This window comes from Hesperophylax consimilis, chromosome 7 (genome assembly GCF_061612785.1).
Source record: "Hesperophylax consimilis isolate HC1 chromosome 7, BYU_Hcon_1.0, whole genome shotgun sequence".
Taxonomy (NCBI): Eukaryota; Metazoa; Arthropoda; class Insecta; order Trichoptera; family Limnephilidae; genus Hesperophylax; species Hesperophylax consimilis.
Window position 1 is genome coordinate 26,901,856 of NC_142842.1, and position 25,952 is coordinate 26,927,807.

At 34.2% G+C, this 25,952-nt stretch overlaps 1 protein-coding gene and 3 long non-coding RNA genes across 4 annotated transcripts in view; 1 reads left to right on the forward strand and 3 right to left on the reverse strand.

Annotated features, from left to right (window-relative positions):
• The first annotated feature begins 226 nt into the window (after positions 1-226).
• Positions 227-25,952, forward strand: part of LOC149422555 (uncharacterized) — a 32,739-nt gene continuing 7,013 nt past the window's right edge. Inside the window, exons 1-2 of the mRNA XM_089633587.1 lie at positions 227-359; positions 1,427-1,632. Coding sequence (XP_089489713.1) covers positions 348-359; positions 1,427-1,632 — 218 coding nt within the window. The 5' untranslated portion in view covers positions 227-347. The remainder of the gene's footprint in view (positions 360-1,426; positions 1,633-25,952) is intronic.
• LOC149422556 (uncharacterized) lies at positions 6,764-7,605 on the reverse strand. The gene is made up of 2 exons (XR_016302402.1): positions 7,529-7,605; positions 6,764-7,063 (listed from the first exon to the last, which is right to left on the reverse strand). It is a non-coding gene; the product is annotated as an uncharacterized LOC149422556 (long non-coding RNA).
• LOC149422557 (uncharacterized) lies at positions 17,550-18,083 on the reverse strand. Its single transcript, XR_016302403.1, has 2 exons — positions 18,033-18,083; positions 17,550-17,891 (listed from the first exon to the last, which is right to left on the reverse strand). It is a non-coding gene; the product is annotated as an uncharacterized LOC149422557 (long non-coding RNA).
• Positions 21,290-21,913, reverse strand: LOC149422558 (uncharacterized). The gene is made up of 2 exons (XR_016302404.1): positions 21,863-21,913; positions 21,290-21,718 (listed from the first exon to the last, which is right to left on the reverse strand). It is a non-coding gene; the product is annotated as an uncharacterized LOC149422558 (long non-coding RNA).

The window sequence follows — 25,952 nt, forward strand, 5'->3', positions numbered from 1 at the left end:
AAATAATGGCATGTCAAGTTCAAGGACCAATAGCGATTAAAAAAATTGCAACATTGAATGTTGGTAAATATCAATGGTTAGACGTTGCGTCTTGTCGAATGAAAATATGTTAGTACCTGTGAACAGCCAAATAACAATATTATTGGCAATAGCGTGATTAGCATTAATGATCCTTCTTGTAGGATCATGCAGGACATACTAAACAATTGGTGGACAGATAAGTACATGAAATGTAAACAAGGACATCGGTAGTGTCATAGTTATTTTGTGAAGTATAAAAGACCAAGACAGATCATCCAACAGCATCATTCAGTTTCAGTGAACCAGAAGATATCCTCAAAATCAAAATGTTCAAGCTGGTTAGTGTTTGATTGTTTTACTGTGATTATTTTTTTGTCAAAAAAAAAATACTTATTGAAATTTTTTTTTTTTAATCTTAATATTTCGCTAAGCCACTCACTTTTAAAAGCTTATGCACCGTGTTCCACCCTCGTACCTCGAATTTTTTTGGGTTCAGACATAAAAAACTGAAGTTTTTTTTTCATTAGTGCTCAAACAAACTTTATGATAAATTTCTTATAATTGTGCGGTTTACAGAGCTTTCGTACGATCGGAGATTTATAATTATTATTTCTTCGCTGTCGGTCAACTGTTATGTTAAAAGGATTTGAGATGTCAGAGTGCCCATTTTGCTATACAAACACGTGCATTACTCGCAAAAGTAAAACTACGATAACGCTATACAATTTTTGTTCATTTTTTAAAAATTAGAATTAGTTTAAAAAACGTTGTTTCTTTGATTATCACGAATAACCGCCCCAAAGTTTTGCGGTATGAGCGTGGAAATAATAGAGAATAATCTGTACTGTCTAAAACAAGAAGTGGATTAATTTTATTTATTGAACTTATTGTGTCCAACTAAGAATGAACAGTTTCCAAAACAATAATTCGATTGAAATGAAAGGTTTTGTTTTTATTCCTTGAAAATTAATGAGTTCCAAATTCAACCTGTGTCAAAGAAAATAAAATCATTAAAGTGTTTTTACATCGGCATACTAATATTTATTTGTGACGTCTGTGCATACTTTATAAGGATTATTACTGTGTAGTATTGCACCCCACATTTCCCCAAATTAAACACTTTTTAAGATTTTATATAGATTATAATTTTATTGTGAACCAAGTATCTGGGAAAAGTTTTAGTCGCTCGATGGGCGGGCAATATGCCAATGCGAAAAAAGTGCACCCCTTATCTTGGCGGCCGGTATTCCGATAGGTTAAACAATCTTTTCACTAAAGATTATTATGATATTTATTGTTCTGCTACATTTTATTTGCAAAATCTAGACAAATTTTTTAATAATTTGCAGACATTTCTCTTCTAAATAAATGGTTGTTATGAATCTAATCATATATATATTTCTAGTTCTTCTTTGCTGCCCTGCTGGCTTTCGCTTACGCCAAGCCCTCGCCCTCCGCCGTCGTAGCGGGCTACACCGCCCCCTTGGCGTACGCCGCAGCTCCAGTGGCATACGCCGCGCCCTACAGCGCTTACAGCGCGTACAGCCCTTACGCATACTCTGCCCCCCTGGCCTACTCCGCACCCTACGCTGCCTATTCCACCTACTACTGAACATAAGACGAATCTCTGAAAATGAAACTACAAAAAGATATTAATATATTTAAGATGCTTATCTAAAATATTCTACAATGCTTCTGATATCGAGTACAAACTACATTTCAAGTTGAAAATCTAAAAAATTCTTACACATTTAATGAAATGTTTTCTCCTAAGAAATAAATAAAAAAATTCCAAGATAATCTGTTCCGTTTTAATTATTTCACAGTGTTGTGTTTGAAATACCCATATAAGTGCGTTGTTGACGCGTTTGAGAGGTATTACAACTTCCAATTCAACGAGAGATTTATGATCATAGGAGTAAGGAATCAAAGTCTTAAAAACAATTAACTTAAATTATTTATTTATACAAAATTAGCGTACAAGATATTGAAAGAATACAAAAAAAGCAATAAAATTCTAGCAATTTTGTTGTACTACAACACTCATAAATGATATGAAAATGCTTAAATTGTCAAACAGAACGATTTTCACTGACAGTATTTCTATATAAAATTCTAAATTATGTGTTTTATAGTCCAGAATTGCTTGCTCTGGTCTGGATTTATTTCGGTGCAGAAATTCTGGGATTAACTACCATATGTATTCCTCATTCCATATGTATTCCTCATTGCATCAGTGAGTATCTTTAATTTATCACAAATTCACAAGATTTTTACTGCATTTTTATTGTTTCTTATAATATATACTGCAATTTTTTACCATTCATATGATGGCCGGCGTGGTCTAGTGGTATACGCTTTCGACTACAGATCCGAAGGTCGCGGGTTCGAACCCGGCGTGCGCAAATAAATTTTATTTGATTAATTTGTGTTATTTCACAATTAATTCATTTAAAATAATATATAGTATATTTGCGGCACGTTCCAGAGTGGAAGATACTCTCAGTATCGCCCTGGTGTAAGACCACCATTCAGAATTGAAACGTTGCTTGAAATGGCTTTAGCCGTGTTTGGTGACCAGATCTGAATAGCCAGGTACTTCCCCACCTTCCTCTTCCCCATCTCCCTCCCCTCCCCAATACCCTCAGCCTCACAACATACCCCAATTGGGGATGCCATAGTCTCACTGGCTCCAGACGGGAGCAGTTGGGACTCTTGTGCGGTAATACTGTAAAAAAAAAAAAAAAAAAAAAAAAAAACCCCAAAAAGGGCGTAAATAAATAAGGAAATCATTGAAGCTTATATTTGATAAAACATTCTTCATATAATATTTTGTAATACAAAATTGTGATTTTAATTATAAAGAAAAGTTTTAATACTCCCAAAAGCGAGCTCTGTAGATGTCTATAAAATTAGTAGATGTTCTCGACCTTAGATCAACACATCTATATTTGTAGATGTTCTCGACCTTAGATCAACACCTCTATATTTGTAGATGTTCTCGACCTTAGATCAACACATCTATATTTGTAGATGTTCTCGACCTTAGATCAACACATCTATATTTGTAGATGTTCTCGACCTTAGATCAACACATCTATATTTGTAGATGTTCTCGACCTTAGATCAACACATCTATATTTAGCTTGCAGCGTCATTTTCAGCATTAGCCATGGAGAATTGAAATATTCCCTTAAAAACTTAAATAAATGATCTTCGAAATAATGAAAGCCAATCAAATGACTGTAGAAAATGTTTTTCGATTGTAATATATAACAAATATTCAACAGCTATGAAGTACCAGATATACGCTAATTATACGTTAAAACACTACTAAACTACATTTTTGACAAAAAAAAATTCAATATTCACAAAATATCACTGACACACCAGTTAGACAAGCGTACAAGAAAATATAAAAAAAACTCCGACAGTAAATACAAGCTTTGGACAAAGACACTATCAATACCATGTTATAAAAGCATTCGACAGTCTAACACTTGAAAATAAAATTGAGGAAAAAAACTTCAGACACAAAATGGATTAAAGAAAAAAAAAGACAATATTATCAAAATTTCATAACATAAAATAAAAAAAACCTACACGTAACACACAAAACCAATATAAAACACAAATCACTCACAAACACATAAGATTATATTTTAAATGTATTGTTTTCTCTTATTGTGTAGATTATATTTTTGTATTATAAAATTAAGGCCTCAGCACGGGTAAGCCACCGAGTGAGGCCAACATTACTGGATAACTCTGAAATGTAAAAAAAATTGTACCAACATAAAAATAAATGTGTAGAAAAATTATGGTTTCCCAAATAACGCGAACTGTACACACGATAATTTTGTTGAATTATTTACCTAATTAATTAATTAGACACGAAAGTAGGAAAATTAATATTAGGACGACTAATCGTAATGTTAACTAACGAATTTTAAATTATGTCTAAACATAATTTAAAATTCGCGTTTTAGAATGCATGATATTTGCGTTTAACGTGCGTATGAATATGTCGTGAGCTTTTGGTAGTTACCGTATTTAATTCGTAAAACTCCATTTATTTCTACGTTCAAATTTATAGTTAATGAAATTAGATAATGTTTTTAATAAAATTCTGAATATATTTAAGTTTTATTAAATTAAGATGACTTATTTGTACGATTTTGTTTTCCCCAACCTTTTTTTATGATGTTTTTTTTTAACATTAGATCCAAACAGGGGGACCCGAAGAAAATAATTTACCTCATAACATCTTTAGAAATGCTGTGTAGAAGGTTTTTTTAAGGGAAGGTAAGAGATTAAGATCTGGGAAGGTAAAAAATGTGAGGGGTGGGTAGGAATCCGGGGGTCAGTGTGTCCAGGAATGACGGATGTTTGAATTCACTCCTCCCACTGAAGTGCAATGCGATGGGTCGAGAGAGTCCTGCTATGGAGGTAAAAAGATTTCTCCCAACCTCTCTTTCCAAATCCATCCCGCCTTACAGTAAGTGGATAAAAGCATCCGCCATCAAGACCTAGACAATCCTCACACTATGAACCCGGGCACCCCTGCTTAATCACCAAACGTAGCGAACACTTAAAATGACTTTGATATTTTCGCTAAAGGCCAATTTACGTCTATAATCAGTTGTGTGAAACACTTTCATGATAATCTGCTCATAGAAGCAGGATTTCTTCATTGTTTTATAATTTATAATGACATGAATACTATTAAAGTTTATAGCTAATTTATTTATTTATTTATTACACGCCTTAGTATTCTTTTCTCTTAAAAAAATACAAGCATTTTGTATCAGAGTAAACACTTAAGAAATTAATACAATAAAGAAGAATGTACACAAAGGCAAAAATGAATCCTCACGCATATAATTGAATTTAAAAGATTCAACAAAACAAAATAGTAGAAGCGGAGAAGTTATATGGGTACATAGGTCTATTTGTGTTTAGAAGAATAAAAGTGATAAAATATACAACATTTATACTGATTAGTTTTCAAATGAAATATATCACCCAGATCAGAATATTTGTTTCCGAGATTGTGAAGTATCGGAATCAGAGAATTTTGGTAAGCTAGTGTCCTGGGGTTATTGAAGTAAAAAGGTAATAAATGTTGGCATGATTTTTTGGGAACATGGATATTGATACATTGAAGTAATTCGGGACAGTCAATTTTAAAATGTAGTATTCTTTGTAACATTATTAAATCTGTGCTTATTCTTTATTGTAATTACTCTATTATGAAACGAATTAAAAAGTGTTTGGTAAATCCCTGAATTACTTTAAGGAATTATAATGGTAAGTTGTCTTTAAAATAAAATTTAATGGAAATAAGATATTTTTTCTTCAATTATTTTTTAAGGTTTCTAATCGTTTGCCTTGATCGCCGAAATAGCTCAATAATAGTTACAATAATAAAAGCTTTAAATGTAATATAAAAACAAAATAAATTAAGTAAATTATTTAATTTAGTTTAATATATACATATATTAGATTAAATAATTATATATATATATAAATACACGGTGTCTGGAAACTTGTAGTACAAGCGGGAAACTGGTGTATCTACATCAAATTTACAGTCGATTTTATGGTATAACTTTTTTGATTAAAGCTTTCGTTTTCGAATAAACCAGTCCGATTTAGATTCACATATTTTCCGCTTTAGTACATGTTTCCTGACATGTGTATATTAGGAGCTGCTACGTTCCTACATTTTACAAATAAAATATTGAATTGAATTATATTTGTATGCCTCTTTTATGAGTTTTAATTCGGACAAAACTATTTATTTATATTCCAATTGTATGTACGTGCGCTATCTTAAAATTAGTCTCAATATTGTAAAGCATAGCTAGCAAAAGGCGTATTTTAATAAAATAATTAAATTAACTCCATCTATGAACACGTATATTATAACGAACGTCGCGTTTAAACTTAACTAGCTTTTATGTTGAAATTTATTATCTGAAGTCCTGACATTTTTTTTAAATCGGTAAAGATCACCTTTATCAGGATTATACTTATGTTCAGGGCATGCAAGCACAAAGTATGGGACATCAAAAATACCTAGGGTACTAAAATTCATTTCACAGCCTAAGTGTTCTATGTAACCTTTGCACCGAGGTATGATTAAACTAATTTGTTTCTAGTCTCTTGTTGCGAGAGCTCCAGAGTACACAGACAACTTGAACAATGTGAAATTATTACGTTCAGTTTGTTTCTCAAACGTATAATTTAGGGTGTAAATATAATTACACGTCTAATCTTATTTAAGAGTAACATTGCTTGACTTAGATTTTTAGTGCTATCAAAACAGAACACCTCAGATTTAAATAAATATTAAGGACGGGTTGTTTCGGAGAATTTGAACAATTCATCAAATTTAAACGTTCATTTTCGGGTTCTGTGAAAGTCCTATTCAAGTTCTGTTACTATATCATTGTAGGCTAGTTGCTTGACAAAACTGAAATAAAAACAGAACTTGAAAAAATCTTTCACAGAGCTTGAAAATGAACGTTGAAATTTGATGAATTGTTCAAATTCTCCGAAACAACCCGTCCTAAGAGATTGACATTTAATTAAAAATAGGTGTTTTTGGTTGTTTTTATAAAATTGAATAATGAATAAATTTTGTTTCAATTTCAGGATCACAGATATTCTTCAAACGAAATTAATTAACGCAAAGATAAAATCGAGCGCAAACAAGTTTTATATTAAAAATGCTTGATATTGTTGTATAACATGGTTTATGTACATTTTTTTCAGATGTGTTAACATTTGGTACATTGTAAAACCTCATTTTATCTTATTATGTTCAGTAGTATGCGGGGTAGGCACTATAGGCGGCGTAGGGAGCGGTGTAGGCAGAAGAGTAGGCCAGGGGGGCGCTGTAAGCGTAAGGGCTGTAGGCACTGTAAGGGGAGGCATATGCCACGGGGGCGGCGGCGTAGGTCAAGGGGGCGGTATAGCCAGCCACAACGGCGGAGGGCTTGGCGTAGGCCATGGCGCACAGGGCAGCGAAGAAGAACTAAAGAAAAAATAAAAATAAAATTATTTACTAAGAAAGATGGCTGACAATTTATGGAAAATAATTTTAAAAATAATATAATAAATAACGGAATTCCAACACTTCCCGAAAGAATAGAAGTTCCGAGTTCGAGTCTCAGTCACGACCACACTTTTTTAGTATTTACTTTATCTTTTGGTTCATAATTTTATTGAGTTTATTATTTTCTTAAATTAATATTACTCAAGTATAAAGCTTGAATAATTTAATCCTTATTCTATTCAAAATATTGCGTTTTGATAAAAATGTTTTTATCAAAATTACCCAATACCGTGGAAAAAAAATTAACACTTAACACAAAGAAATCCACAAAAATATCGACAAGATGTCTCATTTGAAAACTTAAAAATATTGCAGGCTTAAAAAAGCAGGCAGGCATTTGGTATATTTTGAAATTTTGCAAACAAATTGTTGTGAAGAACCTACCAGTTTGAACATTTTGTTTTAGGATATTTTATCTCTTCAGGCGAACAGAAGTGAGTAGTGCTCTCTGTGGGTCGATCGTCAGCTTTTATATGGTCGATCAATGGAACGTACTTATAACTGTCCTTGTGTACATTGTGATGCACCATATGTTTGTATACAAATTGATATATTACAATGGGAACGTGCAAGGAATCATCTCCACCATTTGTTTACGAAAACAGCTGATCGTTTTCATTTGCACACTTCCAAATAAAATTATTTATAAATATTCTGTAGCACAAATATATAATACTCGAAGTTCTGTGAACAGTAAGCCTCGCGTCTGAAAAGGTGTGTTTCTAATTTTCTCTTACTTTAATAAATCAAAAAGAAAATTTCCTGTGAATTCCTAAGATTTTTTTGGAGGTACGTAAATACCTACCCAATTAATGTTAAGCCATGCATATTTTAGGTAACATTTTTTTTCCAAAGAAGGAATTATAAAAAAGAAATGTCGCCATCTCAATGACAATCCGTTTGTCAAACATTTTTCAAATCGGTAGGTACTACCATAGTATTGATTTTTTTCAATTTAGCAGCTCACGAACATGCGAACTCTGGCAACATAAAAACCATTAGAATCCATTAAGACAAATAAAATATAAAATCAAGATATTACATCCAATAATATCTTGAAAGGAACCTGAACGTAACAATCAAATTTATAGACAGGAAAAGCCAAATGGTCGAGTTAAAACAGACTTCCTTACGCTCAGTCAATTTTTGAGAGACTTCTGAAGGAGGATTTTAGAAAATAACATAACAAAGAAATCATTATTTAAAGATGTTCCGTTTTCCCCTTTTCGCAAAAGATCTACATTTTGATTGAAGTAGATTTTTTAAGAAATAAAAATAAAACATTTATGGACGTCAGATAATTTTACTGTCAGCTAAAACTTTGATTGATGCACTGGATTACCTTAAAATGCTTTGTAAACTCTCTAAGTCAACGTTGGTCAGCGCTGCAATAGTAAGAGTTCGTGTTGTCCTGGTAATCATAAAATCATGTAATTGTGATCATATGCATTAATAAATAAATAAAACAATTTACACATCTGACTTGGTGATGGACACTGAAGCGCAACACGGCACGATAACCCAAAAATAAATTACGATAACTACAATAATGTTGATAGAACTTGTTAAATTGTAAAATAACAATCAGATTCTAATCACAATGCTCTTAAACATTTTGCTAATTGACATTAAATTGTTGATCACAAAATTACATTTCATTTCACGCACAAAAAATATTTGCAGACTAAGCTGTGACCAATAACGATAGTTGCGTAATGATGTCCCAAATATTCAATTTATATTAATAGCCCTATTAACCTTGAACCCGACTCTAAATCATACTTTATATTCCATGAAAAGTAAATTTAACGGAGCAATGAAAATTCTTGTTTACATTCTTCGAAATTCAAGAGGCTTTATGAATATTTTATCTTTGGAAAATTTTGAATACTTCTTTAGTTCAAAGTCAAGTCGAATATAACTCTTCAGTCTGTTCCCGCCATTTTAAAATACATTCAGATTCAATCAAAAAAATTCAACGTAAATTCCTAAATTCATTTTAAACTCGGTATTCCCATTGAAAGCATAAACTATAATTATTTAATTAATTAATTAAATTTATTAAAACTCTCAGATCGAAGTATTATATCCGACTTAATATATATGATCAAAATAGTAAATGGCACTATAAACAGCCCGGATTTACTTAACTTCATTGAATTTCATATACCTACGAGAGCTACTCTTTCCAAAATAGAGTTTAAATGTAACAATGCAAGGACTGAGTATTTCAAACACTCGCTTGTATCTAGATTAAATAAAGTTAGTAATAGATACGCAGATGTAACGAATCTATTTAACATCACGCAATGTATGTACTAGAAGGCTATACTATAATATCGTTTCAATCAATACTAATTTAACTTAAGTCTACTCATAAGTTTTTGATATATCTTACTTTTAAGTCCTTGTGGATTTTCTGTTTATTTTATTCTTTCTGATGTCACTGAATATGATTTATTGTTTATGGTATATTTATACGGTTGATGTTAAATAAATAAATTAGTTTACCCTTTTGTGAGTGCGTTGAATTCACTGACTAATAAATCATCAGTAAAAAATAAACAAAAATTACTTAGTAAATAACTTTAATTGATCACCTCCGAAAAACGTCATTAGTATAAAATAAACAGAAACTCTCAACGAACATAAAAGTAAGATACATGCAAAACTTATGATTAGACTTAGGTTAAATTAGTATTGATTGAAACGATATTGTAGTAAAGCCTTCTTATAATAGGCAATATATAATATACAACATGCAATGTTGTTAAATAGATCCGCTACATCTGCGTATCTATTACTAACTTCGTGTAATCTAGATACAAGCGAGTGTTTGAAATGCTCAGCCCTGGCATTGTTTTTAAGGGTTGATCAAGTGTTTTGAACAAAATAGGAAAATAAGAAACTTTTAACTCTTCGCTTTACTTTGAAAGTTGCCTGCTAATGTGTTTATAAAAAAAGTTGTGAGAGTTACGGAAGTCCATCATCTACGCAGGTTCACAACGGAGACGGTAAAAAAGTATTATTAACATTTCCTACGAAGCTTAATCTTAACATTAAATAAGAAATCTGATATCCACTGGAGTGATTGGTGTCAATGTATACATTTACCAAATTATTAAATTAATACTGTAATGATTCCATCCTTCTACATTTATACCTATATTGAAGTAATGGTTATTTCTCCTGTCTGATCTGCAAAATGTTGTAACATCCTGGTCATCGCCCTTCGATTTTCCTAAGCTGTTGGTGGCGCCCTTAAAGGACTACCTTAAGAAGAAACCCTAGCTAAGTCTTTCGACCCCCGTATGGAACATACGGCAGAAGATCTTAAGATTTAATTCGCAATAATGCCCCTTTTTCAGCGTTGTGTATTTTTTGGTTTTGAAATTCATATGAGATATGAACGGGCTATTAATGCATATATTTGTGGTAATCCTGGTTCGTTTAAATTAGAGTGAATGATCCCCTTACCATTGAAATTTTTAAAACTTTCTTACAAGACCGCGTGTTTAGCCTACTCCTGTCACCTGCAGTACGCCTAACTCTTATACAGTGGTAATCGCTTGTAAACCTTTCCTTTAAGCTCTTTCCTACCTTTAATAAATCCGAGGACATGAAATAGTTTCGTTATTGCATAAATTAGTATAGTATGGTGTTGACATGCATAGTGCGACGGTTTTCGTCATCTCAGCTCCGGGGTCGCCTCCATTCTGTTTTACATATATTAATTTTGTTATTCGACACTTAATCTTTTATAGGGAATGGACGAGAGGGGGGGGGGGGGGGAGAGGAAGGGTAAACTATGTGATCGAAATGTTTTTTTTTTGCAAATTACGTTGGCTCCTCCGCTGACCAAATACGAGAACGGTGGATGGTGATCAGAAATCAAACGCTGACTCCGACGTGGCTAGACTATACCCCACAGCTGGCGACCCATTTCATAAAGGTACCCTGACCTGTCGGATCCATTCACGTCCAAGAGAAAGCGAATTAAGTCATCACGCCACTTCCGAAATCGCTCCAACGCCCATTCCTCCGGACGAACTACTTTACTGAGTCTAGATAGGGAAGGTAATTGCATCCCATATCATGATACTAACGCGAAAAAGTGTGTCGTGTAGGTTTTGCCTGATGAAGCTCAAACTCCCACGTGCCGTCAGACCTACAGTTCACCTCAAAGAAGCTGCTGTAATTCCGCCAAGGGAGCGTTCCAGTTGGCTTACATCAGCCTCTCGGTCGACACCATTTGATAATGTGATAGTGCTGCGGACTTATCCCCACGTCATCTCACGCCGTCGCCCTCCACGTGGATTTTCACAGACGTCCAAAGTGCCTTCGTCCTACACGCCCCAACTGCAGGCCATGTTCCCGTTCATTACCAATTGGCATCACTATTTCCGTTCCACTTTCGTGCCCAATAACTCCACACGGCTCCGTCAGAGGGTGTAGTCCATCCAGCGCTTCGTTGGCCCGATCCGTCCACGCTGGCAACCCTTCTCACGTGATAGCGTGAGAAAAAAAATCCTTCTGTCTAGTCCGTGTTTGTGAGAAACGGATTTGCAGCGACACTATCAGACATTACCCAACTATGAAGTTTATTCGAGGGGTAAATTTGGGAATGGGGTAAGGCTTGAGGGTAATTATATTGATATTGTCGGGGAATCCTGAAAATTGACATGTTGGTTTTATGTACATATTAAAGTGGATTAGTAGTAACTGTCAGTCGGCAAATATCAGCATCACGCGTTCCAAGTCCATCTGGGAATTTGGTTGAATTGAATTGGAAATAAAAAACACTTACCCAGCCCCTGTCCGCTAAATAAAAACATCCAGGTTGGGTTTTACACAACCGTTGCCATTTCTGAGGGGGGTGTTCGCGAATATCACTAGATTTTCCCTGAGCTTATACATAATAATTTTTACCTCTACCTGATACATCCTCAACCTTATCTTCATAATTTTGCTTGTGTTACCCCCTCTACCGGCCGTAATGAATGTGCTTCGATATCCCCTCCCTAACCTAGTAGTAGCTTCGATCGAGACCATCGCGCGAATAGCAAGATACTTAGGTATATAGATTTCCAATTATGAATTTAACTTTTAGTCCGAGGCTTCACCAAAGTGAAGCGAGAGATTTTAACTCTGGCGTTCTATTTTATTCGAGAAGAAATTTAGCGTTTATTAATTTTAATTACAACTCATTTATAATCCGTGACTTTATTTAAAACATAAAATTCGCGTTCAACTTTATTCGAGAAGGAATTTTTAGCGTTTACTAATTTTAATTAAAACTCGATTATGATCCGTGACTTTATTTAAAACATAAAATCGCGTTCAACTTTATTCGAGAAGGAATTTTAGCGTTTATTAATTTTAATTACAACTCATTTATAATCCGTGACTTTATTTAAAACATAAAAATCGCGTTCTTCTTTATTCGAGAAGGAATTTTAACGTTTATTAGTTTTAGTTACGATTCATTTAGACCAATTAAACTTTTCAACCTGAATTTATTATTACGTCAAGGACACTGAGTCTAATTTCTTCAAACACTGAATTGAACTGTATGTTTTTGACCAGAAAATCTCTGAAGTCCAGAATTATTTACCAAAGTGATAATTCCTCGTAACGCGGCGCGTATACTTCCTTAAAGGCCCTCGGCGACTTGTGACGAACTCCCCGATTTGTGCCCGCGCATGATGTTTTATAACAGTAATTAACTACGCTTGTCATTGCGATCCAACCTTTATCGATGCGTTACGGCCTTACATTTCTCGCCCAATATCCTCTGTGTCACTTAAAACTTATCAGGCCTATACTCCTGCGTTTTTCAGAAAAAATGAGCATTCGCTGTTTCACAACACAGGCCCGTACTGGTGAAATTCTTAAGTTTGCCTCATCTGGCAGGTGCCTTCTAATTTGTCAAAATTGACCTGTTTTTCTAATTTAAATTTTTCGCGTTCCTATTTGGTCCGTGATATGTGTTCTGATGACCTTCCCTTTAGCGCGCTAAGACACCCTCTTACGCGTAACTAGCCAAACTTTTCCTTTTAACTTTCCGTTTTCGTGGACATTTCCTACAGCCTACCTTCAGTCTTCTTTCTTCCGTGTGGAAATAGAACTCGCAACTCGCCTTTTGTCGAATTGAATGGTGTACACGTCCGTTCCTCCCTTTACATTCCGAATCGATCACTTCTGACAAACATTCCCATTCCTCCGTATGATAAATCCCTTGCGTAAGGTCGTCTCTTACATTGCACATTTATTCACCTTCCTTTTCCGTAGTTTAGTATAACAATCACACTTTTCACTGATTATTCCAACCTCCTAAGGTCTTTTCGGTATTTGTTCTAGTTGAAATGTCCCACTACACATCATGTCGCTTACCCCTTGCCTTCTGTTTGATACCGCATCGGTTTGATAACCTGTTTATTTCTTTGGCCAGTTTTATTTTTAAGAACTACTACTGAATTTTCACGATTCCTCTCTGCAATTATGGGTGTTGACCCTAATGGTTCTGCCACACGCCTATCTTCTGTCTCCGTCCCTCAACTCGTTTCACATTAATTAGAGGTCTCAAGTTCCCTTCACAACAAACTCGTATGTACTCGGTCATAATTCCTCTGCTAATCGTTTAACCATTAATATTAATGTATTTTCGTCTTCCATAAGCCACGTATAAAATTAAGTACTTTCGATAACGGTTATTACCGACTAAATGACGCAAAACCATGTTCGGATTTCTCCCAAAATCAACACTCTCAAGTGTCTGAAATCGGCAACCCCTTTAGTTCTTTTAACCTCGAGTAACAGACCTGTTTCCACCAAATCTCGCTTCGTCCGAGTGATGTTATGCCAAAAAAAAAGGTTTTGAACCCCTAGAATGTCAAGTGATTTAACCTTGATCCTAGCCCCGTTCGTTCACCTATTCATTTTGTGGGAATATTTCCAAGGTCGATGCTATATAAATCAAAGCCTAAACACGCCCCCTATCTGTAATTTCCTTTGTCCTGTCAGAAAGTCACGCCTACCCCTTTCGTCGCAACCCTAAAGGAAACTCCCCCACCTTTGTATGCAGTTCCCTGTAATTCATATGCGACTGTGCCGATAGATGGCGCTACTATGATGGTTTATATCATTTATCTCGGGAGAGACCTTGATTCATCACAATACCATTCCTCGAAATATTAATATGAAAACATATAAAACTGCTTACTGCAGTTAAAGCCTATGAATTCACCTAGATTTCTTTGTTTATCCCATATTCCTAAGTTCTATAAATATGGCACATTATGACAAGCGATGTCTCAAAACGTTTTTGCAAAATGACAAAATATGCTCAAAATTACTCCGGTGGTCTGAGCAGCACAAGTCATCGTCCAAAAGAGTAACCTGATTGGATCTGATTGTTTTTTGCTTAAAGTCATATTTTTTTTGGTCAAAATAAAATGAACTTAAAATATAATATTTAGACATCATTTTCAGGAAATCTGTATAGTAAGAAAAACCGCAGTGACTTTTTAATTAGTGTGCTTCTGATTTCAAAAATAAGTTACTCAGATAGTAAGTGTATAACTCACTGCGCTCAGTTGTCAGACACTGAACACCTTTAGCGGTTTTTCGAAGCTATTTTCTGAACGTTAGTGCATACATTAAACAGTTTCTCTTACAGCGAGCGCTCGGTCCAAGAATGTAATTTGTACCAGGCCTGTATTAGAAGTATTAAGTATTAAAATAACCTAGTTTCAGCTTTATTTTACAAACACAGCTGAATGGAGTATTTCCATTTCTATGGAGTAATCGTAAAAAATGCGGTAACGGATAAGGCTGGCCGCATACATACGTTTTCCGTATTCGATTTCCGAATTCGTTTTCCGTATTCGGACATCCGAATGCACGGAATCAGTAGAAAATACATTAACTGCCGCACACGTTCGTTTTAGTTCCGAACGGAACAAATTCAAGCCGGCCGGCGCGTTCGGAGAAACCGAATGGAAAAAACCGAATGACGTCATGTGGAACGCAGCTCTTGCATACATTTTTTGTTTGTGTCGACGCAAACGTTCGGAAATTTCCTGTCAGTAATTCAGTGTTGCCAACTGGTCTTGACCTAATATCGCCGTTTCTCATTCATAAGGTAGGGTAAAGTAGCCGAATTTGCTGTTAGGTGGGACATGTTTAAAATTGATTTTTTTACGTGAAAATAAAAATTTCGTGGGGGGGGGGGTGGCTAGAGAATTTCAAAAAAATAAAATTTGTCCCCAGAAAATAAAAAAAATCATGGGGGGTGGCTAGAGAATTTCAAGAAAATATAAAATTTGTCCCCAGAAAAATAAATTTCATGGGGGGGGGAATAATTTCATTATTCTGAACTTTGTGGTGGAACATTATTAAAAATAAAAGTACATCGTGTAACTTTGGAGTATGAGAAATCAATTGTGTAAACACCAATTTATAATTATAACTAGTTTCGGATGCAACCGTGGATTTATCAGAGCGGTAAGCATAACAACTTGAAACTTAAAGCCCTAGTTAAAATTTTAACTAAATGAAGCTTCAACCAAGATAAAAAGGGTTTTTTTCATTTCATACACTGTTTTTATAAATCTAAATATTAATGGTTTATGTAGGTTTTCCGGTTATTAAGGGTATTTACTATATTAAATTAGGTCAATTAAAAACCATTCAGCAAGCCATTTTTTTTAAATTAATTTTTGGAATCCAGTTTTTTGGTGAGAAAAAAAAACTTGTTTTTCTTGAACATATCCTTTGAAGAACGTATATACCTCAACTTATTATTAAATGTATATTTTCATGTAAAAGCCCATTAGGGCGTAAATAAAATAATAAATAAATAAAAAATAAAATAAATAAATAAAAGAGAGCTTGAGCGAAAAAACGAAATCGGTAGAAAGCAAAAAATCAACACAGCTGACAAATTAAGTAATTATTTGAGGACATTTGTCCCTTCTATCCTTCAGATTTAGAGAATTCCTACAGAACATGACCCCATTATCCTTTGCCGAGGAAAGAAAACAGTTAATTTTATTTTATCGCTTTTATAATGATAGCTTTTATAATGCTGGCGTCCCACAGGGATCGGTTCTGTCTCCGACTTTGTTTTTGTTGCACATCAATGACCTTTTGACATGTGCACCGATTCATTGTAACGCGGATGACAATACAGTTCAAGATAGCTTTTTTTTTGACAAGCCCCCAAAGGGCACACAAACTCCAACGGCTCGGAGGGCTTTGAAGCAGAGAATGGACGGTTATCTCGTGAGTATTTCCTCCTGGGGTAAAAATAATCTCGTCGAATTTAATGTTTCAAAGACCCAATCCTTTCTGATTACGTCTAAAAGGGATCCAAATGATAATCTAGTCTCCTTCAACGGAAGCAATCTTCCGAACAGGCCTTCCATTGATATGCTTGGTGTAACTATAAGTGACCAGCTCAGGTACGGGGGCTCCATCGAAGCCAGAGTAAAGTTGGCCTCTCAGAAGCTGGGCGAACTGTATAGGGCCCGCAGATACTTTAATAGTACACAACTGCTGACCCTGTACAAATCGCAAGTGCGCCCTACTGTCGAATTTTGCATCCATCCCTTGTCCGGAGCCCCAAAATACCTGAAAAAACCCTTGACTATGCAGAAACGGGCGGTCCGTTTGATAGATTCCCCAATCTTAACAAACGGACTGCAATCTTTAGAGCACAGGCGTCAGGTAGGTATGCTGTCCTTGTTCTATCGGTATTACAATGGAAGATGCTCTGAGGAACTAGCGTCATTGATCCCTTCGGCACCGGTGCGTAGTCGGGATACACGCCAAACGTGCGCCCAACATTTGTACATGGTTGACATTTGTCACATGAGAACGGGTCGCTTCTACGATTCGTTCTTAAGTTCAACAGCTCGGCTGTGGAACGAGCTGCCGGCCTCTGTGTTTCCTCCCTCCTACAACATGGGACTCTTCAAGACCCATGTTCAATCCTTCCTCTCCACAAAAAGACCCTCCACACAGCATCCCCAAATATGACATAGGCCCTGAGGGAAATTATTTTCTTCAGGGCCTCCTGTGTGGAGTTAATATAAAAAAAGCCACAATACAATTTTTGCTGAAATCACAATATGATCTTCCATGTGTAACGACATGTGTCGCTAATAATTGACATACATAATATTTCATAGAACTAGATAATACCAAGTAACTGTTCCATTGACATACTGCCAATGTCTTTCGAAATTTGGTTACGAATTCAATATTATGCGATATTTCATGATTTTTGATCATCACGAAAGAATTTCTCTTTGCCACATTGTATATAGAGTAGATACTCGATTTTGACATATTAGAGGTAAGGTAATAATACAGAAAATAATAAAAACTTGTATTTATTCGAGTATGTTTTTTTGTATTTCTGTAAAATATATTCATTTCCAATTTTGTACTCCTGGCATCAAAATATTTACATCGCCATTACGAATCTTTTGTTATGGGTTGCATTTCGGTCTTATATTTTTTTAGATATTCAGAAGTACGCAGGGTAGGCACCGTATGCGGCGTATGGAGCGGTGTAGGCAGAAGAATAGGCCAGGGGAGCGCTGTAGGCGTAGGGGCTGTAGGCGCTGTAGGGGGAGGCGTATGCCACGGGGGCGGCGGCGTAAGCCAGAGGGGCGGTGTAGCCAGCCAGCACGGCGGAGGGCTTGGCGTAGGCCATGGCACACAGGGCAGCAAAGAAGAACTATGGAAAATAAAAATAAAACAAATCAAAGCGTGTAACTAATTTTCAAGTTATTTTTATATTCATTACCCAACTTAAATTACTTTTTGACTCAAGTGTAAACAATTTTTTGTGAAATTTCGACCATATTTTTAAACTTACCAGTTTGAACATTTTGTTTTAGTTTTGGTTAACTCTTCGGGTGAGCAGAAATGAGTGATGCTCTTTGTAGATGCGTCCTAAGCTTTTATACGGCTGGTCAATGAAACATTATAACCTTGAGTGCATTTTGGTATACGATAACTACGTGCTCACTGTAAATACGTGCACATGTACAGGTGAATAAACGTAGCTCAACGAGCTCTGGTATTTTTTTCTTTATTTGGAATACCTCCAAATTCAAATTTCTACTTCTTTTTTTTAATAATGCACTGATTCACTTTTAAGACTGACTTTTCAATGTGGTTTGAAGTGGTTCGCTTTGGATCAGTTAAATCACTGTACCAAAAATAAATTCAAAGCTCTGATTTAGTTGAGTAACATAACACATACTTTTACTACATTTTTTGTGGTCCCAATTATGTAGGGCCGCTGTATCAAATGTTTTGAATATTAATTCATAAAAGTTAGTTTTTTTAAGGCGACACAAGACTACTAACGGGGGTTTGCTCAAGGCTTGCATTAATTCCGACGAATTCATAAGATAAAAAAAATTTTTTTAGAGCGATCTTTACGGATGCAAGTTATTAATTTTTAAATTTAATAAACAGTAACTTTCCGTTAAAATATTTTATTTAAGACGGTTTGAAAATTTTATAAAACGTTTTTCAACTCTAAAATTAAAGGGAAGCATCAGATGTTATTTTTCAGGAAGGGAGAGAAGAATTAGTTACTTCCTGAGGGATTACTTTAGAAACATCTGAGATTTTAGTAACACGTTCATCAGAAATAATTAAAATAAACCCCACGGAAATGATACATTTTCTAGGTCTACTAGGGCAAATTCGACCGTAGTTCCGTCCATTACGCCGGGCCACGCTCCTAATATTGGTTTTACACGACTTTATCACTTACTTCTTTAAGATGTAAATATTATTTAGAATAAATTCAAACGCAGGTCTATCCAATACACCAGGGTTGCTCGTCGCATATTTGTGTGCATGGCTTCTTCACTTACGTCTTTAAAATTCCGACAATATTTTACTATATAATACTTTAACTCTTCGTTGTGAATTTGTGATGATATTTTTGTTCAATTTGTTTATTTGGCCCTTAAGTTTTGTAACTTTTTTTTTGGACATGTCTGTGGTAATACGTTTTTTAAGGCAGAAGTTTATGTAATTATTGTATTGTTTTGTGTGTGTTGTTTTTTTATCTCGATTGTACTAATAATATTAATATTTTTTTTGTATCGTGGTTTGGCGGTGATATTTGCTGTCACCGTACACTCACGTTTATTGTCGCTCGGCTAGGCAAACATGTATGAATGTATACTAATGATTTAATATGTATGTTGTATGTACGTTCATGACACTGTATGTTGATGATTTAGGCATCGTTTTTGTAAAAATTACCTTAAGGGCACTCTTTCTTTCAAAAAAAAGATACAATTCAACAAAAAGTGTTAAAAAGAGGTACAAAAAGTTGTCATCGGTAAAAAACTTAACTTCTGGCCTATTAGAAACTTATGCAATGAATAATAAAATGAAATTTAAAAAAAACTGTGTACAAACTTTTTAGTCTTAATAAGGCGATCTTTTTGGGGAAAACTTTAAAATCATTACATATGTATTATTAATTAAGATTTCAATCTTTTGCGGCTACTATCTTGAGTTTATTCGCAAAGCTATGATTGCGTTATTTTTATAAATAAATTACTTATTACTGATTTTAGTTTTGTAAGCCCTACTTAACGTACTACTCTCCCCTAATGACTCATGCTTAGTATATTTACTATTCGTTATTGTTGTCGTATAAATAATTCTTAGTTATTATTAGTACTTGAAGCGGTTAATATACTCAGTGGTTAAGAAAAAATATACATTACTTGAATGCCATAATGTGGATATAATAATCCAACCTCCCGAACTTATAGCTGCAAATATAATTGATTAAAGGGTTTCAATCGGCGAAAAACATTCATATTATTTTCATATTACTTTTAAATAATCACAAACCAAACTCCGGCATGGTCAAGAACATAGCCAAGATACGATTTAAGATTTCCAAGACTAAACAAATTTTATGCCGCGTACCTCCTTATTTAGCCAAAGTTTCGGACAGCGTGTCCGAAACATTGGATAAAGAAGGAAGTAACAACACGGCATAATACCCCAAAATAAATCACAAATCAAGGTTTTTATTATGTTAACATTAATAAATTCACGCAAAAATAATGGAATGCGTCCAGTATTTTATCATAATAGTTATGTTATTTTTATTGTGGTATCAGTGAAAAGCATTTTCATCTAATTTTTGTTCACACACTGACAAAAATGATTATAATATTAAATCAAGCCTGATGTGGTGGTATTTATGAAATGGGTTATATATAAACTGGTCAGCATTCGGATTCCATATGAAGTTGAAATTGAAGAAAGTTGAAAAATGTTTGTATTTAGCATATGTATATGATTTTTAGCAACAATTTTAATAGATATAAACACGAATTGGGTGCACACTTGCAACAATAAACACGGATCGGGTTCACACTTACTACAATAAAAATGGATCGGGTTCACACTTGCTATAATTCACACGGTTCGGGTGCACACTTGCAAAATTTAATTAAATCTTGGAAAAATTTTCACCAGAAATATGAAAGTAGCTAAAATAAAAACATTTTTTTTTTACATTAGGAAAATAAATTCCCTCAGGGCCTATGTCGTCTTTGAAGATGCAGTATGGAGGGTCTTTTAATGGAAATGGAAGGAGAGGAAGAGGTTTGAGTTGTGGGTAGAAATCTGAGTATCAGTGTGATTAGGAGTAACAGACGTATTAATCCATCCCTCCCACTGCGGTACAAGGCGATTGGTCTCTTCCGTCCGGCCTACCACGCAGTAAGAGGGCAAACTCGTCCAGCGCCAAGACCCAGACAAACCTCACCCCACGAACCCGGGCACCCTTGCTAAGTCACCAAACGTAGCAAACTACTTGGGGGTGACCTGGGAGGCAGAGGTGTAGGTTATCCAATAAATGGTTCCGAAGGCGGCGGTACCCATAGCCGCATGCCAAATTGAAAATATTGAATTTACGAAGCATGGGTGATGAATATTATTTATGCTTGCAACTCTAGCATTGTTATTTAATAGAGCTGATGGTTCTTTAGTGAAAACAAATATTTTCTACGGTCTTCAGTGATAAAATAACCATTAAATAAAATCGATGATAACATAATGATAGAATAATATTTTGGTTTGGCAGTGTTTATTTCATTTAAATACGATAATAAATAACAGATCGATCATTTTTTTGAGCAGAGAAAATTTTTAGGATTTTTTTTTCAATGTTTTTATTTTTGGTCATGGAATCCTTTGATGACTAATTTGTGATGTCATATTTAGTAAGTTTAGCGCGGGGTAGGCAAACATAAATTAAGAGGAAGATGGCAGAAAGAATAATAAACTTATGCATGTTTAATAGTATGCGGGGTAGGCACTGTAGGCGGCATAGGGAGCGGTGTAGGCAGAAGAGTAGGCCAGGGGTGCGCTGTAGGCGTACGGACTGTAGGCGCTGTAGGGGGAAGCGTATGCCACTGGGGCAGCGGCGTAGGCCAGAGGGGCGGTGTAGCCAGCCAGTACAGCAGAGGGCTTGGCGTAGGCCATGGCGCACAGGGCAGCGAAGAAGAACTAAAGAAAAAATAAAAACAATTTTATAAAATCTGTCACAAATTTTTGAATCTTTGACTCCACTTTCAATACATTAAGTTTAAGTTTAAACACATTTTAATGAACTTTTAACTACGATTATATAATACTCATTTTAAAACCTACCAGTTTGAACATTTTAGTGAAAGTTTGGATATCTCTTCAGTAGAACAGAAGTGAATGATACTTTTGTGGATGTGTCCTAACCTTTTATACTGCCCGGCGATGAATTAGCCTTGTGTGCAGTTTGAGCACTGCGAGTTAGTACGTACATAGAATACAATTATCATGAAGTATAACTATATCACCTCCTTGTTACAATACCTTCATTATCCTATCCAAGATTAACAAAACAAAAATTGATGACATTTATCTAAAAACAATAAAAATATCAAACCATTTAAATATTTGAATATTTAATTAACAATTTAATTACAATTTAAATAATATTTAATTACAATTCACCTGATAATTAATATTACCATTCGTTATTTCGGCTACTGGCATTATACCTAGCTCTCTCATTAAAAATTTAGGCGTATTAGATCTATCAAAAAATTTATATATAAAGATGCAAAAGTCGGTCATTTTGAATACATGTAGGATAACGAAAGATGTTTTAAATATTTATGTTGAGGGATCAGTAGGATTTATAGGCCCTGTTAGGAGTTCTACGGAGCCGAACGCTCTGATATGAAAATATTTGGAGTCGGTGAATTATTTTCCCATTTGATCTCTCGTGAGTTGACGTGTTGTTCTTGTATTGTTTTGTATTTATTTTGCTTATATAATGCACTTGCATAATATTGATTGACCAAATGATCATTTGTTGAAAAGTGTGTGGAAGGGTTTAGTTTTTCCTATGGGGAAGATGTAACCCGGACATAAAATCGGAAGTTTAAAAAAATTTACTTCGTCGTGTAAATAGAATACATTTAAAGAAGTAAATAGGTTTTGAATTTCTGAAGTTTGTAAGCAAGTGAGTTAAATATTACTATTTCTTAAAAAAATATAACCTGTTCCCTTTATAGGTGTGTATTGGAATGCAAGTTTATAATTTGCATACATTTATTTACCATATTGGCCATGCAGCTGGTAAGAATGTTTATTATTGTTTTTCATTACAATAATTAGTATACTAGCCAAGAACATAATAGAACTGGAAAAATAATAGCCTCCGTGTTCGAGAGGTAAGGCTTTCGAATGGCAAGCCGGAGGTCGCAAGCTCAAATCAATTTGATTTCACAAATTAATCATTTAAAATAAATATCGTATTTTTGCAGCACGTTTCACTTATACTCACTTCACTTATACTCTAAGAATTTCAATATTGCTTGAAATGGCTTTGGCCATGTTTGGGGACTAGATCTGAATAGTAAGGTACTTTCCACCTACCTTTCCCCATCTCCTTTCTCTTTCCACAATCTTCAGCCTCACAGCATACTCTAATTGAGAATGCCATAGTCTCCCTGGCTCCAGACGGTTGGGACCTATCGTGACTGTTGTGCCGTTTCACATTAAAACAAAACAAATTTTTTACGTAATTAATACTCATTATGAGTAGGTACATATGCTTTTTAACATGCAAAATACACCTTTTAACATGCAAAATACACTTTTTAACATGCAAAATACACTTTTTAACATGCAAAATACACTTTTTAAAATGAAAAATACACTTTTTACCATGCAAAATACACTTTTTAACATGCAAAATACACTTTTTAACATGTAAAATACACTTTTTAACATGCAAAATACATTTTTTTACATGCAAAATATACTTTTTAACATGCAGAATACACTTTTTAACATGCAAAATACACTTTTTTAACGGAGAAATTGGGAAATTATTAAATTTTCAAAATTATTTTGTGTTAGACTCCGTGTTTGAGGGGCAAGGCTCTGAAATACCGACGTGTGGAAGTAATTTTTTAAAAATAATTAAGATTTTTACAATTTATGCATTAAAAATAATATAAAGTATATTTGCGTCACGTTCCAGAGTGGAAGATACTCTCAGTATCTCCCTGGTGTGAGATCACTATTGAGAATTTAGACGTTGCTTGAAATGGATTTAGCTGAGTTTGATGACCAGATCTGAAGAGCCAGGTACATGCCCACTTTCCTCTTCCCAAATCTCCTTCCCCTATACTCAAAACTTCTACCTCAAATAATACATTGTTTTGTAACATATTGGTCGTTTTCAATTTAATTCAGTCCTTATCTGCCGTATCAAATAAAAACGCAATCTTACTGAAGGATTAGTGTGAGCAAAAATGGTTAACAAAACATGAGAAAGCATTCTCCATTTATCGTTGCTATGTTTTATTATTGAAAATTGATATCGATTCCTTAAGCAGAAAGTTAAGTAAACGTACAAGGGTTGTGTCGACGCTTATATTCAACCGAGACCTTATTTGGCAAGATACATACTTCATAATCTCTTTAATTAAAAACACCATCCCCAACGTTTACACGCATCCCCAACGTTTACAAAATATGTGTTGTCCCCTAGAATCAATACAGCAAACAGTTTTATTTAATGCATTATCTAGTACCTATTCTATGGCAGGTGTATCGATAATTTTCTTTAACTTTTTTTGAAAAAAACCTCTAAAATAACAACAATTTAAGAAATTGGATTGTTTGTTCGATAAAATAATTGGTTTTTAATTCTGTAAATTGACCTTTCGATGACATCGCATTCCATGTAGAATTAATGTGGGGAAAATACTCTAATTAGGATGCAAAGCACGTGATGAGTGCTCATTGAAGGCAACGCCTAAGAGGTCGATAGAATATTTATCAGTAACAATCGATCCAGGTTTTAGATTTCAATAAAAGTCACAGCGACCGTGAATCTATAGAGAAGGTAACCGGAATTAATCATTCAAAGAGAATCTAAATTTTCATTATCACTTATTTTCGTGAAAGTCAAGATTTTTATTAAATTTAAATATAACGAATATATTTAAATTTAATGAAATTTATAACTAAAATAATAATTATAAATAGACTATAAAAATATTACCATTCGTTATTTCGGCTACTGGCATTATACCTAGCTCTCTCATCAAAAATTTAGGTGTATTAGATCTATCAAAAAATTTATATATAAAAATGCAAAAATCAGTCATTTTATATACATGTAGGATAACGAAAGATATTTTAAATATTTATGTTGAGGGATCAGTAGGATTTATAGGCCCTGTTAGGAGTTCTACCGAGCCGAACCCTCTGATATGAAAATATCTGGAGTTGGTGAATTATTTTCCCATTTGATCTCTGGTGAGTTGACGTGTTGTTCTTGTATTGTTTTGTATTTATTTTACTTATGTAATGCACTTGCATAATGTTGATTGACTAGATGATCTTTTGTGGAAAAGTGTGTGGAAGGGTTTAGTTTTTCCTATGGGAAAGATTTATCCCGGACATAAAATCGGATGGTAGGAAAAAAAAAAATATATATATAACCAAGCGAATATGTGGACAAATATACCTTAGAACACGATCCATATAAATAAAAAATGTAAATGTTCTTTTGCTCAAAATCTTAAATCTCCTAAAGTTCTTCACCGATTTTATTGAAATTATGAAACAACGTTGCACTCAAATTATGAAACAACGTTGCACTCAAATTATGAAACAACGTTGCACTCAAATTATGAAACAACGTTGCACTCAAATTATGAAACAACGTTGCACTCAAATACGCTTATTTTTTATGTAATTATATTATATAGTTGTCACCCGTGACGCCATCTGCTGTACAAATGTGTGTTTTTTTTTTAAAACAGAAACACGCAACACGCGCTATTGTTTATCTATCTGCACAGACAACAGCACCGCGTGGTAGAGCTAATTTAGTTTATATATTTTTATAAATTATTGATGATAAATTATTAAAACACATTGCAAAATATGACTAGAAATAATATTTAGTAATTATTGAGAAATTTTGATAGTATTTTCTGAAAATCATTTTATGGTTATCTTATCACAATAACAGTGATAAAGGAAATTAACATTTTTACCACGTTTCTTTAGATACTATTTGTAACGGCAATACTTACGCAATATATCTAATGCAATACAAAAGTAATTTCAATACTTTTGAATTAGTTGTTTTCACCACCATGTTTTTGATGCATTTATTCTGGTAATGTTTTATTTATTTTTTTGTTGAGTTGAAAATCAAAAATAGCAACGAATA